Here is an 18,180-nt window from a genome sequence, read left to right as displayed (position 1 = left end):
GTGGGCGCTTCTGAGACCCTGACGGCCTCTGCGACATGGGATCAGGCATGGGCTGTGACCCCGACTGTCCTAAGGTTTCAACTTTATCCAACCTTTTATGCAAGGAGTTAACATTATCATTTAAAACCTTCCACATATCCATCCACTCAGGTGTCGGCGCCGTCGGCGGCGACCCCACATTCATTTGCTCCCGCTCTGCTTCCGCATAGCCTTCCTCGTCAAACATGTCGGCACAAGCGTACCGACACACCACACACATACAGGGGATGCTCTTTTTTGAAGACAGTTCCCCCACATGGCCCTTTGGAGAGACAGAGAGAGAGTATGCCAGCACACACCCCAGCGCTATATGTCCCAGGAATCACACAGTAACTTAGTGTTAACCCAGTAGCTGCTGTATATAAGCTTTTTGCGCCTAATTTATGTGCCCCCCCTCTCTTTTTACCCTCTTTTACCGTGTTTCTGCAGGGGAGAGCCTGGGGAGCTTCCTCTCAGCGGAGCTGTGGAGAGAAAATGGCGCTGGTGAGTGCTGAGGAAGAAGCCCCACCCCCTCAGCGGCAGGCTTCTGTCCCGCGTTTGTGTCTAAAATAATGGCGGGGGCTCATGCATATATACAGTGCCCAACTGTATATATGCTGCTTTTTGCCAAGAGGTTCCTAATTGCTGCCCAGGGCGCCCCCCCCTGCGCCCTGCACCCTACAGTGACCGGAGTGTGTGGGTTTAATGTGGGAGCAATGGCGCACAGCTGCAGTGCTGTGCGCTACCTCAGTTTGAAGACTGGAGTCTTCTGCCGCCGCTTTTGAAGTCTTCTTGCTTCTGTCACCGGCTTCTGTCTTCCGGCTCTGCGGGGGGGAAAGCGGCGCGGCTCCGGGATCGGACGACAAAGGGCGAGATCCTGTGTACGATCCCTCTGGAGCTAATGGTGTCCAGTAGCCTAAGAAGCAGGACCTATCTTCAGTGAGTAGGGCTGCTTCTCTGCCCTCAGTCCCACGCTGCAGAGAGTCTGTTGCCAGCAGATCTCTCTGAAAATAAAAAAACCTAACAAAATACTTTCTTATAGTAAGCTCAGGAGAGCTCACTAAGTAGCACCCAGCTCGTCCGGGCACAGATTCAAACTGAGGTCTGGAGGAGGGACATAGAGGGAGGAGCCAGAGCACACCAGTATCCAAATTCTTTCTTAAAGTGCCCTGTCTCCTGCGGAGCCCGTCTATTCCCCATGGTCCTTACGGAGTCCCCAGCATCCACTAGGACGTTAGAGAAATTAGATTGTGGATTTTCATTGTTAAGAGTGCGTTTATCAAGCTAATGCCCAATACCGGTCAAGCAATTGCAATCTCAGAATCAGCCTGATTGCCCTCAGTTTAAAAGTGTGTACACACGGTGAGATTCGGACTTATCCGATTCTCACTGTGCGACGGGGGGCCGGGTCGGCACTTAGCCATTATCGCAAGCACATAATGAGTGTGCTTGCGATCCTGGTTCTGTGCGATTTTGGCTAAGTGTCAATCCTGACTATCTCTTCTATAGAGATAGTCAGGATTGACTTGCCTGCACAGCCTATTTTTTCGGCTGATGCCGACCGCGCGGGGCCGCGCATCGGATCGGGATCGCAAGGTGACTGTCACCTTGCGATCTGCACTATCTTTTCTTCTGATTCTGACTATATAGTCAGAATCGGAAGAAAAGATCTTACCATGTGTACACACCTTATCTGTGCTATCTGGGCTCTGGGGGATTTCAAGGGAAATCACATAGTCAACATCGGGCATAGCAAGGATCTCACCGTGTGTACGCACCTTAAGAGCTTTCTCCATCCTTACTGATAACTAAGCAACGGTGACAACAAGTATGCAGCTAGTTATAACTCAGGAACAGAGTGGCCATGTGAGAGTATTTTTTGGAAACATCAAATATTGGTTACAAACGATTTGAGAGGTCTGGTGCGACAGTTCCATAAGTGACATAATAGACCTAACCTGCAGCATTTTCACTAATGAAATCAAGGGTTTGCATTTACTATGTACGCGATGACAATGTTGACACAGCCATAATACTGACATTCCAAGGAGGCTCAGTATAAGTGTTAGCGGTGTCATTAGAATTAGGCACAAGGAGAAGAAAAGCGACATGCCAACATGTTCAGTGGCGATATTGAGACTATTTTGCTGAACCCAATTGAAGGGGCTTTTACTACTTGTAGTTGGAACCCAAGTTACATTTATGTTCAGCTTAATGATCAATTGCACAGCAGCTTTCCATTAGTGTATTCAACCACCTGCAACATCTCCCATGCTGTTCCCCACCTCAGGAACCACCCTAACCTGCCTGACCAGACTCTCCCACACACTCAACCCCTAAAGTGCACTCTCAAGACCCGTCGCTTCACTATATTAAATGCCAGGTAGAGCCAAGGATGATATTCCAGGTGATTGGAGCAGAAAAGGAGACGGGCACTGGAGGTGGTAATCAGGGTTGAGAGGAGACACTCATTGTAAGAGGAAAGTGGTTGGAAGGGAGTGTGTGTGGGAATGAGGTCGGAGATGTAAGGAGGGGAGGAGCCTAACCAACCACCATCTGTAGAGAGCTATAGTCCCAGGTCCACTCTTATCCCACTAGCTCTAGTTGATTTAGTACTCTCACTCTAGACTAGAGGTGGGCAAAATACGGCCTGCGGGCCGGATGCGGCCCGCAGACCGATCCTGCCCGGCCCACTGCCTCCCACCAGCGAGTAATGACAAGCGGCCCGACCGGCTGAGCTGCTTGTCATTGCCCTGCACTGCAGTACCTCCTAGCTGCCGGCGGCGCCTCTCTCCCCTGCTGCGTTGTAGCAGCCTCCTCCTCCTCCCGTCCACAGTGACAACGGCTGTGTTCAGCCGAAAAGGGGGCAGAGCTATGTGCCGATGGGGGGCTACACAGGACCTCAGGGGGCGGAGCTACACGGGACAAGAGGCAAACTGCTACAGATCCATCCTTCCTGCCACTGCCAGCCAGATCAGTAAGTAAATGGGAAAAGTGAAATAAAGTGTGTGTGTGAGAGAGAGAGTGTGTGTGTGTGATAGTGTGTGTATATTTGTGTGTGCGGGCAGTGGCGTCAGACTTTTTTTAGGTTGCGGGGAGAGAACTTTAGCTTTCGCTGTACCATCCCCTCCTGTGTTCTGTCACCATGTCACGCCTGTGTTCTGTCACGTGTCACCCCCCCATGTTCTGTCACCGTGTCATCCCCGTGTTCTGTCACAGTGTCACACCCCCCGTGTTCTGTCACTGTCCCCCCCCGTGTTCTGTCACTGTGTCACCCCCCCGTGTTCTGTCACTGTGTCACCCCCCCGTGTTCTGTCACTGCGTCACCCCCGCCGTGTTCTGTCACTGTCAACCCCACCGTGTTCTGTCACCGTGTCGCCCAAAGGCATCACCGGGTGTGGTGACACCCGGAGCGCACTCTGTACTATTACACCCGCCCCCGCTTTCCCCCGGCCGCGTGGCGCCCGAAAACTGGGTGTGACCTAATTTAGAAGGGGTGTGGCCTGGTGGGTCTTTTCTCTTTCGCTCCGGGGGCATGTCCAGCTGCCCCAAAGATGCTGGCTGACCCCGGAGACTGGACTGTGTGTGTGCCGGCTCTTATCTGTGACAGGAGCCAAGTGCTGCAGGAGATTATCTCACTGCAGCACTCGGCTCCTGTCACAGCAGAAGAGCTGGCACTTTGGTGTCACCCTGTCCAAGGGGGACACCCGAGTGCCGGTCGCACCCCCCGCACCCGCCTTCTGACACCACTGGTGTCACCCCCCATGTTCTGTCACTGTGTCACCCCCACCGTGTTCTGTCACTGTGTCACCCCCCCCGTGCTCTGTCACTGTGTCACCTCCACCATGTTCTGTCACTGTGTCACACACCCCGTGTTCTGTCACTGTGTCACACACCCCGTGTTCTATCACTGTGTCACACCTTTCCCCAGGGGCTATAAGACACTGGATAATTTGCTTGCTGCGCAATAATTATCCTAAATAAAATGTTAATGTGTAAAAGGGGGCTCTACCTGCTGTAATGTGTAAAAGGGGGCTCTACCTGGTGTAATGTGTGTAAGTGGTGCTGTGTGGCGCAATTTGAATAATGGAGACTATTGTGCAGCCTTATATGAATCTGTATTATTTTTTGCCCACACCCCTTCCACATGAAGCCACGTCCCTATATTTTTGGCAAGTGGGGGGAGCTGCTATTTTGTTTGTGGCCCTCGGATACTGACAGGAAATGTGAAGTGGCCCCTCAGCTGAAATAATTGCCCACCCCTGCTCTTGACTGCCTAATCTTGAGCCCTTTCTATCCTGTGACTCAGACCCAACACATACTATTAAACAATGCTGAAAGTAGGCTATTTCCCCCCCCCCCCCCCCCATTTACGCACATTATTCCTTTAAACAATGTACTCATTATAGTTAAGGGTACAATATTGTACACATCATATTATTTTATATTTATTATACCTGCATGTTTCCATTTGGAGAAATGCAGAAATTAGACAATAAATGTACACACACAGAGACTGAAGAAAATCAGCTATATGGTTGTAAAACAGAAAAAAAAAAGTTAAATTAACAATTCTATTGCAGCTTTAAATGGAGGTAGAAAAATGTGTATCCGAGAGCTCAAAGATACACATATTTCGGTCGAGTTCTGTTGTACAGTATCTATACAGACTACAAATTGGAGAGCTGCATATTGTAACAGTGTGATCAGCATACATTTTCATTTTTTTTTTAATTGTTGGTTTTGCACCTGATATAAAATATATACAAACATATATATATATATATATATATATATATATATATATATACACACATACATACACACACATATATATATATATTAAAAAAAAATTATTTTTTTTTATTTTATTTTTTTTATTATATACAGAAATCTTTTTTTTTCCTATATAATTTTTTTTTTTCCATTGTAATAAATGGAGGAAGTTGGTCATTTATTATTTAGGAGCTATTCCGTTTCACAAATTAAATGAAAGAGGCCAGAGTTAAATGGGCAGTATATACACATCTAGTTCAATAGGGATCTGTGCTTTATACAACATGCACAAAACAATACAACATTATATATTACATAGGATGCTTTATGCAACATTAGGTCAGCAATGAGCCGGATTACACCGACTGCAGACAGCTGTTCATCTAGTTCCCTAGTTGCTTGGTAAAAAGACAACATACTGCAATCCATTAAGTACAGTTAACACATTTAATAGAATTACAACAGTGTAAAATAGGAATTTACTTACCGATAATTCTATTTCTCGGAGTCCGTAGTGGATGCTGGGGTTCCTGAAAGGACCATGGGGAATAGCGGCTCCGCAGGAGACAGGGCACAAAAAAGTAAAGCTTTTACCAGATCAGGTGGTGTGCACTGGCTCCTCCCCCTATGACCCTCCTCCAGACTCCAGTTAGGTACTGTGCCCGGACGAGCGTACACAATAAGGGAGGCAATTTGAATCCCGGGTAAGACTCATACCAGCCACACCAATCACACCGTACAACTTGTGATCTAAACCCAGTTAACAGTATGATAACAGAAAGAGCCTCTTAAAGATGGCTCCTTAACAATATAACCCGAATTTGTTAACAATAACTATGTACAGTATTGCAGATAATCCGCACTTGGGATGGGCGCCCAGCATCCACTACGGACTCCGAGAAATAGAATTATCGGTAAGTAAATTCCTATTTTCTCTATCGTCCTAAGTGGATGCTGGGGTTCCTGAAAGGACCATGGGGATTATACCAAAGCTCCCAAACGGGCGGGAGAGTGCGGATGACTCTGCAGCACCGAATGAGAGAATTCCAAGTCCTCTTTTGCCAGGGTATCAAATTTGTAGAATTTTACAAACGTGTTTTCCCCCGACCACGTAGCTGCTCGGCAGAATTGTAATGCCGAGACCCCTCGGGCAGCCGCCCAAGATGAGCCCACCTTCCTTGTGGAATGGGCCTTAACAGATTTAGGCTGTGGCAGGCCTGCCACAGAATGAGCAAGTTGAATTGTGTTACAAATCCAACGAGCAATCTTCTGCTTAGAAGCAGGGGCACCCAACTTGTTGGGTGCATATAGTATCAACAGCGAGTCAGATTTTCTGACTTCAGCCGTCCTTGAAATGTATATTTTTAAGGCTCTGACAACGTCCAACAACTTGGAGTCCTCCAAGTCGCCAGTGGCCGCAGGCACCACAATAGGTTGGTTCAGGTGAAACGCTGATACCACCTTAGGGAGAAAATGCGGACGAGTCCTCAGTTCTGCCCTATCCGAATGGAAGATTAGATAAGGGCTTTTATAAGATAAAGCCGCCAATTCAGATACTCTCCTGGCGGAAGCCAGGGCCAGTAACATAGTCACTTTCCATGTGAGATATTTAAAATCCACCTTTTTCAATGGTTCAAACCAATGGGATTTGAGGAAATCTAAAACTACATTTAGATCCCACGGTGCCACCGGAGGCACCACAGGAGGCTGTATATGCAGTACTCCTTTAACAAAAGTCTGTACCTCAGGAACTGAGGCCAATTCTTTTTGGAAGAATATTGACAGGGCCGAAATTTGAACCTTAATAGATCTCAATTTGAGACCCATAGACAATCTTGATTGTAGGAAATGTAGGAAACGACCCAGTTGAAATTCCTCCGTCGGAACACTCCGATCCTCGCACCACGCGACATATTTTCGCCAAATGCGGTGATAATGTTTCGCGGTGACTTCCTTCCTTGCCTTAATCAAGGTAGGAATGACTTCTTCTGGAATGCCTTTCCCTTTTAGGATCTGGCGTTCAACCGCCATGCCGTCAAACGCAGCCGCGGTAAGTCTTGAAAGAGACAGGGACCCTGTTGTAGCAGGTCCCTTCTCAGAAGTAGAGGGCACGGGTCGTCCGTGACCAACTCTTGAAGTTCCGGGTACCAAGTCCTTCTTGGCCAATCCGGAGCCACTAGTATTGTTCTTACTCCTCCTCACCGTATAATCTTCAATACCTTTGGTATGAGAGGCAGAGGAGGAAACACATATACTGATTTGTACACCCAAGGTGTTACCAGTGCGTCCACAGCTATTGCCTGTGGATCTCTTGACCTGGCGCAATACTTGTCCAGTTTCTTGTTGAGGCGAGACGCCATCATGTCTACCATTGGTCTTTCCCAACAGTTTACTAGCATGTGGAAGACTTCTGGATGAAGACCCCCCTCTCCCGGGTGAATATCGTGTCTGCTGAGGAAGTCTGCTTCCCAGTTGTCCACGCCCGGGAAGAACACTGCTGACAGTGCTATTACGTGATTCTCCGCCCAGCGAAGAATCTTGGTAGCTTCTGCCATTGCACTCCTGCTTCTTGTGCCGCCCTGTCTGTTTACATGGGCGACCGCCGTGATGTTGTCCGACTGAATCAACACCGGTTTTCCTTGCAGGAGTGGTTCCGCCTGGCTTAGAGCATTTTAGATTGCTCTTAGTACCAGAATGTTTATGTGAAGAGACTTTTCCAGGTTCGTCCATACCCCCTGGAAGTTTCTTCCTTGTGTGACTGCTCCCCAACCTCTCAGGCTGGCGTCCGTGGTCACCAGGATCAAATCCTGTATGCCGAATCTGCGGCCCTCCAATAGATGAGCCTTTTGCAACCACCACAGAAGATATACCCTTGTCCTTGGCGACAGGGTTATTCGCAGGTGCATCTGAGGATGCGACCCTGACCATTTGTCCAACAGATCCCTTTGGAAAATTCTTGCATGGAATCTGCCGAATGGAATTGCTTCGTAAAAAGCCACCATTTTTCCCAGGACTCTTGTGCATTGATGTACAGACACCTTTCCTGGTTTTAGGAGGTTCCTGACAGGTCGGATAACTCCTTGGCTTTTTCCTCGGGAAGAAAAACCTTTTTCTGAACCGTGTCCAGAATCATCCCTAGGAACAGCAGACGTATCGTCGGAAAACAGCTGCGATTCTTGGAATATTTAGAATCCAGTCGTGCCGTCGAAGAACTACTTTAGATAGTGCTCTTCCGACCTCCAACTGTTCTCTGGAACTTGCCCTTTTTAGGTCGTGCAAGTAAGGGATAATTTAGATGCCTTTTTTCTTTGAAGAAACATCTTTTCGGCCATTACCTTGGTAAAAAGGCCCGGGGTGCCGTGGATAATTCAAACGGCATCGTCTGAAACTGATATTGACAGTTCTGTACCACGAACCAGAGGTACCCTTGATGAGAAGGACAAAATTTGGACATGGAGGTAATCCTTGATGTCCAGGGACACCATATAGTCCCCTTTTTTCCGGTTCGCTATCACTGCTCTGAGTGACTTTATCTCGATTTGAACCTTTTATGTAAGTGTTCAAAACATTTTAGATTTAGACTATGTGTCACCAAGCCGTCTGGCTTCAGTACCACAATATAGTGTGGAAAAATAATACCCTTTTCCTTGTCGTAGGAGGGGTACTTTGATTATCACCTGCTGGATATACAGCTTGTGAATTGTTTCCAATGCTGCCTCCCTGTCGGAGGGAGCCGTTGGTAAAGCAGACTTCAGGAACCTGCGAGGAGAAGATGTCTCGACTCTCCAATCTTTACCCCTGGGATAATACTCGTACGATCTAGGGGTCAACTTGCGAGTGATCCCACTGCGCCCTGAGACTCTTGAGACTACCCCCCCCACCTTGAGTCCGCTTGCACGGCCCCAGCGTCATGCTGAGGACTTGGCAGACGCGGTGGAGGGCTTCTTTTCCTGGGAAAGGGCTGCCTGCTGCAGTCTACTTCCCTTACCTCTATGTCTGGGCAGATATGACTGGCCTTTTGCCTGCATGCCCTCATGGGAAAGGAAAGATTGAGGCTGAAAAGACGGTGTCTTTTTTAGCTGAGATGTAACTTGGGGTAAAAAAGGTTGGATTTCCCAGCTGTTGCTGTGGTCCCCAGGTCCGATGGACCGACCCCCAAATAACTCCTTCCCTTTATACAGCAATACTTCCATCTGCCGTATGGGATCTGTATCACCTGACCACTGTCGTGTCCCTGACATCTTCTGGGAGATATGGACAACGCACTTATCTTGATGCCAGAGAGCAAATATCCCTCTGTGCATCTCACATACATATATATAGAATGCATCCTATTAAATGCTGTACATGAATAAAATATTTTCAGTCAGGGAATCCGACCAAGCCAACCCAGCACTGCATCTCCAGGCTGATGGCGATCGCTGGTCGCAGTATAACCACCGTATGTGTGTATATACTTTTTAGGATATTTTTCCAGCTTCCTATCAGCTGGCTCCTTGAGGGCGGCCGTATCTGGAGACGGTAACGCCACTTGATAAGCGTGTGAGCGCCTTATCACCCTAAGGGGTGTTTCCCAACGTACCCTAATTTCTGGCGGGAAAGGGTATAACGCCAATATTTGCTATCGGGGTAACCCTACGCATCATCACACACTTCATTTTATTTTATCTGATTCAGGAAAAACTACAGGTAGTTTTTTCACTCCCACATAATACCCTTTCTTGTGGTACTTGTAGTATCAGAAACACGTAACACCTCCTTCATTGCCCTTAACGTGTGGCCCTAATGAGAAATACGTTTGTTTATTCACCGTCGACACTGTATTCAGTGTCCGTGTCTGTGTCTGTGTCGACCGACTGAGGTAAATGGGCGTTTTTTAAAAACCCCTGACGGTGTTTCTGAACGCCTGGACCGGTCCTAATAGATTGTCGGCCGTCTCATGTCGTCAACCGACCTTGCAGCGTGTTGACATTCTCACGTAATTCTCTAAATAAGCCATCCATTCCGGTGTCGACTCCCTAGAGAGTGACATCACCATTACAGGCAATTTCTCCGCCTCCTCACCAACATCGTCCTCATACATGTCGACACACACGTACCGACACACAGCACACACACCGGGAATGCTCTGACAGAGGACAGGACCCACTAGCCCTTTGGGGAGACAGAGGGAGAGTCTGCCAGCACACACCAAAAACGCTATAATTATATAGGGACAACCTTATATAAGTGTTTCTCCCTTATAGCATCTTTTATATATATACAATATCGCCAAAATCAGTGCCCCCCCTCTCTGTTTTAACCCTGTTTCTGTAGTGCAGTGCAGGGGAGAGCCTGGGAGCCTTCTCTCCAGCTTTTCTGTGAGAGAAAATGGCGCTGTGTGCTGAGGAGATAGGCCCCGCCCCTTTTTCGGCGGGCTCGTCTCCCGCTATTTTTGAAGTTAGGCAGGGGTTAAATATCTCCATATAGCCTCTGTGGGCTATATGTGAGGTATTTTTTGCCTCTAATAAGGTTTTTATTTGCCTCTCAGAGCGCCCCCCCCAGCGCTCTGCACCCTCAGTGACTGTTGTGTGAAGTGTGCTGAGAGGAAAATGGCGCACAGCTGCAGTGCTGTGCGCTACCTTTATGAAGACTCAGGAGTCTTCAGCCGCCGATTTTGGACCTCTTCTCTCTTCAGCGTCTGCAAGGGGGCCGGCGGCGCGGCTCCGGTGACCATCCAGGCTGTACCTGTGATCGTCCCTCTGGAGCTAGTGTCCAGTAGCCAAGCAGCAAATCCACTCTGCACGCAGGTGAGTTCACTACTTCTCCCCTAAGTCCCTCGTTGCAGTGATCCTGTTGCCAGCAGGACTCACTGTAAAGTAAAAAACCTAAGCTAAACTTTCTCTAAGCAGCTCTTTAGGAGAGCCACCTAGATTGCACCCTTCTCGTTCGGGCACAAAATCTAACTGGAGTCTGGAGGAGGGTCATAGGGGGAGGAGCCAGTGCACACCACCTGATCTGGTAAAAGCTTTACTTTTTTGTGCCCTGTCTCCTGCGGAGCCGCTATTCCCCATGGTCCTTTCAGGAACCCCAGCATCCACTTAGGACGATAGAGAAAAGAGATTACTACATTGTGAGGGGGATTACAGTAAAATGATGTATATCAGGGATTGTAGGTCACCACACATACTACTTCCACAACAAATTATTTGGTGCTCGTAAATGGGAAGCAAATCAGCAGGTGTTTCAGTTTACAGAATACTGGACATAAAGGTCTATTTTCTAAGCCTTGGATGGAGATAAAGTCGCTGGATATAATAATTATTTATTTATATAGCGCTGTTTCTCCAATAGGACTCAAGGCGCTTAACAGATACATAGCATAATATAGTACAGAAAGTAATGAAGTACAGAACAGCTTTTCATAAAATACAGAGGCATGTACTGTAGATACTAAAGGGACATTGTGAAAATGCTTGAGTAAACAGGAAAGTCTTGAGTCTACTTTTGAAGGATTCTATAGTTGGGGCCTCTCGCACTGTGCAGGGAAGCAAGTTCCATAGAGTCGGAGCCGCATGACTAAAAGCTCGACCCCCAGATGAATTACGGGAGATTCTAGGTACAGGTACTGCTAAAAGTCCCTCATCGATAGATCGCAGTAATCGAATGGGGCAGTATGGAATCAGAAGCTGCTTCAGGTACCTTGGGCCCTGGTCATGTAGTGCTTTGAAACTCAGTAAGCCAAGCTTTAAAATGATTCGCCACCTTACAGGCAGCCAGTGAAGGGAGTAGAGGATGGGTGTTATGTGGCTAGAACGGGGCTGAATGGTTAACAGCCTGGCAGCTGTTTTTTGCACCAGCTGTAAGCGGTGCAATTCTTTTGCTGGGAGACCAAGGTAGAGGGCATTACAGTAGTTTAATAGAGATGATACATAGTGTTCACGCTAGGCAGTTTTAGCAGGGCGCCGCGCCCTGGACGATTTTCTAAGGGCAAAACTCGCCCTGCCCTTTCTGCGGCGCCCTGCTAAAACTGCCGCCCGCTTCCTGCCCTCACAGCGTGTAAAGATGCAGCGCGCATCCATTCACGCTGATAGAGCGGTTGGGGGAAGCCCAGCAAGCCCCCAACAATGACGCCGCCGGCCGCCTATGCCCCCTTTTTTTTTACGTCTGCGGGCTGAACCGCCCACTTTTATTACCGCAATGACCCCGCCCCTATTTTGTATGGCCGCGCCCCATTTTCGGTGCGCACGGTAGTGCCCCTCTAGGTCCGGCGACCTGCCCGGATTCTAGAGTGAACACTAGATACAAATGCATGTATGACTTTTGGCAGATCATCTGAGGGAATTTTGTGCTTGATTCTGGCTATGTTCCTCAGGTGAAAGAATGAGGATTTGATTGTGGCTGATATCTGATGTTTAAAGGCCCCCATCCACTAGTCCGATTTGGGCAGTTTTCTTCAGATTTCGACACATCTGACCGTCATATCTGAAGAAAAGTGTCACATTGGATGGCTCTTCCGATCCAATGCTCACTCCCGTGTCAGATATGTCTGAACTACAGATCTCTGAGGCTGCCCCAACTATTTATCTGAGTCTGAAGAAAACAGGTGCACATCGGATTGTTTTTTTTTACTTCAGATGTATCTGATCAGATTCATCTGAAGCGTCACTTGACTGGCATCTCCCTAGCCACTCCCACCCACCAAGAGGGGGAACAGCGGCAGCAGCAGCATCAGATCAATCACATGTAGCATGTGTGCATCAGATATATCTGATGCGATCTGGCACATGATATATTGCATCAGATATATCTGAAGTGAATGTAATGAAAATTAAAGCCAGGGTCTGATCCAATTCCCGGGACGCTCCCGGGAGAGTTCAAGAGAAATCTGATGCTACCTGCAGTTCAGACAAGTCTGAGTAGTGGATGGCCACCTTTAGTGTCAAGCCACCATCCAGGACAACGCCAAGATTCTGCACATAATCAGTGGTTTGTAATTCTGAATCCCCGAGTGTAAGTCCAGTTGGTTGGCTATGCTGCAGTCTTGTCCTTTGATGTTGTGGTCCTATCATAAGGACCTCTGTTTTATCCGGGTTCAGTTGCAGCCAACTGGCGCTCATCCACTCCTGGAGCTCAGCTAGACAGTCATTTAGGGTTGCTATTGGGTTATCAGTGACCGGAGCAAAGGACAAGTACAGTTGTGTATCATCTGCATAGCAGTGGTAGACCAGGCCATGGCGCCTGATTATTTCACCCAGTGGGAGCATGTATACTGCAAAAAGCATGGGAGACAGTATAGAACCTTGTGGGACACCACATGACAATGGCACTGATGGTGATGAGTATACTCCAGACGATACTCTCTGTGACCTACCTGTGAGACATGATTTGAACCAGCTTAGGACTGTGCCATCCAGTTAACAAAAATGTATCACTTGCTCAATCAGAAGCCCATGGTCCACGGTATCAAATGCTGCAGAGAGATCCAGAAGGATTAATATTGAACAGTCACCTGTCTCTTGCCATCAGAAGATCATTTAACACACACACACCAGGGCTGTTTCAGTGCTATGTCTTTTCCTGAATCCTGATTGGAATGGATCATAAATATCATGGGTTGTCAGGTGGGTTTCCAGTTGATTTGCAACCACTTTCTCATTAACCTTTCCTAGAAAAGGAAGGTTTGATACCGGTCTGTAGTTTGTCATGCAGTCGGGATCTAAATTAGAGTTTTTAAAAAGAGGTCTAACAATTGCTTCCTTTAGGGGTCCAGGAAAAATGCCTGTCTGTAAAGAGCATTGAACAATTACATCCATACAACCTATTAGAAGCTTGGTTGAGGCCAGGTCCATATCACAGGTGGTGGAACGCAAAATCCGAGCAATTTCAGCAACGTCCTTTACATCTACTGGGTCAAAGCTGGTCCATGAAGGCAGGTGGCTTAAACTGGCAGGCTTTGTAATTTGGCACTCCTTTGATGGCACTGTGGATATTCCAGCCCGGATGGTGGATATTTTGTCTGCAAACTCGATGAATCTTGCCTGGGAGAGGGTTTCATCAGTCTGCAGGTATGCTGGCTTGCAAAGCATCTCCACTGTGCGGAAAAGTTGAGCTGGCCTATTGTTTGCTGCCGTGATCTCATTTGATAGGAACTGTGATTTCTTACGGGTGTTGATTGATATTCTTTGTTATGCTTTATTAGTTTTATTTTGTCATCCACTAGGTTAGTCTTCCTCCATTGTCTTTCCAGTCTACATCCCCTTTTCTTGAGCTTACTAACACTGTTGTCGAGCGCAGAATGTACATGAGCGCCCAAACACAAATGAATTGTGACTTTTGTTTGGGCGTCCAAAAAGTCCATGAGACTAATTATTTGGCAGAACCCCCATCACCCACACCCCCCCAAACAAACAAAAAATAATTCAACATGTCGACTTATAGGAGGAGGGAATCATGTATTGCACAGGACACTAGTGGCAGACCTCACTATAGTATGAGAGTCTTGGTCTGATCAGCCTATTGGCATCACCCAGGATTCGGTCACTCCTGCTTCCCCTACCTGGGATGCTCAGAATTCAACCACTTTGCTACCTCTAATGTATAATAAAATGCCAACCAATGTGGCATTATTACTGATTAGTGTTTTGCAACTTCTAACAGATGCATAACATCAAGCATACAGCAATGCAATCTCCAAAATCACAGATCAGCAATAGAATTAGTACTGAAAAATGTAGTGACTTTCAGCATGGCACTGCCAAAGGATTCCACCTTTTCAACAAGACAGTTCATCAAATTTCTGCCTTAAAGTCAACTGTAAGTGCTGTTACTGTTAAGTGGAAAGAGCTCAGTGAAAAGGCAGTTCACAGAACAGGACAGAGCAGTGTAGAATGTTACAAATGTCTGCCCTCAGTTACTGCCTAGTTACAAACTATCTCTGGGAGCAAAGTCTGCACATGTGCTTCACGGGATGAGATTCCATGGCTAAGCAGTCGCACACAACCCTTAGACCTCCACGGACAATGCCAAATAGCTGAAGTGGTGTAAGCAGTCATTGGACAAACCACTCTTCCCTATCTACTAGTCTGATGGACAAATCAGGGGGGCAGATGTATTAACCTGGAGAAGGCATAAGAAAGTGATAAACCAGTGATATGTGCAAGGTGATAAAGGCAGCAGCCAATCAGCTCCAATATGTAAATTAACAGTTAGGATCTGATTGGCTACTTCCTTTATCACCTTGTACATATCACTGGTTCCAGCAAAAGGAAATCTTAGTACTACAGCATACAATGACATCCCAGGGCTTCCAACACTTCAGGGAAGGCCTTTGCCTGTTTCATCATAATAATGCCCAGTGCAAAAAGCAATGTCCGTTAAAAAATCGTTGGCGCAATTTGATGTAGAAGAATTTACCTGGCCTATATATACTCTTTACAAAGTTCTCACTTCAACCCTATCATACATCTTTGGATTGGAATACAGACTAAACTCTTGAGCCACATCACTAATGCTCTTTTGGCTGAATGGATGCAAATCTGCCACAGGCACGTTTCAATATCTAGTAGAGCAAAAGGGTGTTGCTCAGGTGTTTATATGCACTGTAATACTAACCACTGTGCCACTGAAGTAATTTTATTCCATAGACAGAAAGAAAAAAAGAAAATAACGCACTGCAACAATGGAGCCCCATAGAATACGATGTTTACTTCAAATAATCCACACAGTTCAACAGGGCATCTCTCTTCCATTATTAAACTAAATAAATAGGAAAAGGACTATTGGATGGAGCAGTTTCTAAAGATTAGCAGCACAGAGACATGATTCAACTGCAGGTGCTGAAAGCAGATACCGGCCGGAGATCAGCGAGCAGCAGTACATGCACTACCCGTGTGCAATAACCTATGTGACACGTACACATCATGTAACGTATTCTACAAAGCAATGATTAGTTGCCCGACTGGCAGGTGTTTAACAAAAGAGATTAATGTCCGTGCTTGTGCACAGCACTATAATGCATGGTTATTATGCAGCAGATAATATAGGTGACTGCTTGCAGCGATTGTATGGCACAGTATGTAACTACCACTTACCAGTACTGGAACATGCACTAAATCTGAATAATTATGCAGATCGTTAATATTTTCATTTTAGTCACAAGTGAATGTATTTAGTTACGTGGTCATAAAGAAAAATAAAATAGAATTTTCCACAGTCAAGCAGAGAAAGTGATAAACTGGATGTATGTGCTCTGAGCATCTTTTGACAATGTGGAATTAGTTCTCTCTGGCCACAACATTGCACATTTAATGACGTCACTCTAGGTCTATATCTCTACGCTCAGACTGCATTCATCAGCAGTATATTGTTGTAATCAGAAAAACAAAGCTATAAACGGGACGATTCTTCAAAGTGCAGTTTAGATAACATCATGAGGTGCTTACATTGCAAATATTGTCAGAGCAGCGTGGAATACACCAAGCAGGTTCCTTGTATATACAGGTAAACAATACAGATATGCAGCTAAGACGGATCACACAAGCACAGCATGCTAGCAGCGAAGGGTTAAAAAGGGCAATTCACAGGATAGGCACACAGCAGCACATACTCATCACACAAACAAGAGATGGCTCCCTATTGCTGACAGCTTGGTAATATCTCCATTTATCAGGGTCATGCGAGGGGCTGGGATCAAAATCTTCCACATGGCACCTATGAGGAGTTCATCACAAGGGATATGGAGTGGTGGGACATATTACACAAAACTTTACCTTCATATAAAAGCCACTTTTGCAGTTTGTGGTGAGGAAATGGGTCTTCCAGCTGGTACCGCTGAGGTGTCTTGTTCCCAGCCCTCAGTCCCACTGGCATGCCAGGGGAGGCGCCAGTCCGGGTAGATAGAGCCTCATGCTATGACCAAGGAGGGTATTTGGGGTAGGGAACTGAACAGGGAATAGGTTGGGAATGGTTTGGAGACAGTCTGCAGGAGAACAGAAGCAGAGGGAGGCAGAGAGTACCCAGGTGGCAGAGAGAGGGCACGTAATGGCAATGATAGAGATCTGTGTGTGGCAGTTGTATCAAACAAAGCATTAAGCTGTACAGGGAGCTATATGTGACAACAGGAAAATATGCAAGAGCTTATACAAATTATAGATGACTGCAGTGATAATTAGCTGCAGTTTTGTGTGTATAACGATGGGAAACTGATCTTGCATGTGACAATGTATAGCAATGGGACACAGTTTTCTAAAGTGACTGTCTATAACGGTAGGATAAATGTATTGAAAGGGGACAGTGTTTAATGATGGGGTTTATATAGGGGACAGTGATGGTATGGAGGAGTGTGTGCAGGTATAGGAATCTCTAAGTGACAGCGATGGTATATGCTGATGTATGGGTGACTGTGCAGTGAATGGATATAGGGATCTATAGACGACAGCATGCAGAGAGTACTAAAGAGATCTATAGGTGCAGTGATAGACTATACGGATCTATAGGTGATTGTGTGCATAAATGCGCTATATTAATCTATGGGTACTGTAATTGATCTTTCGTGGAGATCTATAGGTGACAATAAGAAAGACCTATAGGTGGGGATTAGTGGCCAGGGAGGTACCAGGAGTGGAGGATGATAAAGGAGAAAATAGGATGGGGTTAAGTGGGGGATTGCCGGAGACGACAGTGAAAAGATTTATGGAGACGAAGAGAGGGAATTTGTGTGATAGATTTATATTGGCTAGCGGGATATACTGTATGCGCTAGATATAGAGAAGACAGGAGCGGGTCTGTAGGATGGATTTCTAAGGGGTCAAGGGGGAAAGGGTGTGCGTGTCCCAGGAGACAACGATCTACAGATGCGATCTGACGGCAGGTCCCGAGGCTCCGGAGGAATCACTGGACGGCGGAAGGAGACGGGTCCGGGGACCCCGGCCCGGGGTCTATGTGTCGGCTCCGGCCTCGGTGCTGGGAGGAGTCGGGTGTTGTGTTCCCGCCCCTTCAGCCTGTGACCGGTCACACCTCCTATCCCGCCCTCAGCCCGCAGCATAGCAACCGAACATGGCGCAGTCATCTCCAGTCCAGATATCGCGAGTGTTTTAGACAGGGGTGACGTCACCTTCTTAACCCCGTCTCTGCCACGTTGTATACAGAAGAACCTTCGTGTTGTATCATCGCCGACGCCATCTTGTCACATCCCAACCTGTAAGAGATGTGGAGGCAGTGCCACCTGCCGGACGTGTCGGGAGCTGCGCGTGAGAGCGTCATCGCCTTCAAAGCTCCTTTCTATGGGGGTCATTCCGAGTTGTTCGCTCGGTAAATTTTTTCGCATCGCAGCGATTTTCCGCTTAGTGCGCATGCGCAATGTCCGCACTGCGACTGCGCCAAGTAAATTTGCTATGCAGCTAGGAA

The 18,180-nt window shown here is 47.0% G+C and overlaps 1 protein-coding gene across 1 annotated transcript in view; it reads right to left on the bottom strand.

The window, feature by feature from the left end:
• The window catches only part of PTPN4 (protein tyrosine phosphatase non-receptor type 4), a 444,417-nt gene extending 426,584 nt beyond the window's left edge, over positions 1–17,833 (bottom strand). Inside the window, exon 1 of the mRNA XM_063933984.1 lies at positions 16,545–17,833. Within this exon, the coding sequence (XP_063790054.1) occupies positions 16,545–16,644 (100 nt within the window). The 5' untranslated portion in view covers positions 16,645–17,833. The remainder of the gene's footprint in view (positions 1–16,544) is intronic.
• Between the last annotated feature and the right edge of the window lie 347 nt (positions 17,834–18,180).

The sequence above is a fragment of the Pseudophryne corroboree genome, chromosome 7, assembly GCF_028390025.1.
Source record: "Pseudophryne corroboree isolate aPseCor3 chromosome 7, aPseCor3.hap2, whole genome shotgun sequence".
NCBI classification, from domain to species: domain Eukaryota; kingdom Metazoa; phylum Chordata; class Amphibia; order Anura; family Myobatrachidae; genus Pseudophryne; species Pseudophryne corroboree.
The sequence above is the reverse complement of the archived record's forward strand: the minus strand, read 5'-3'. Positions and strand labels throughout refer to the sequence as shown.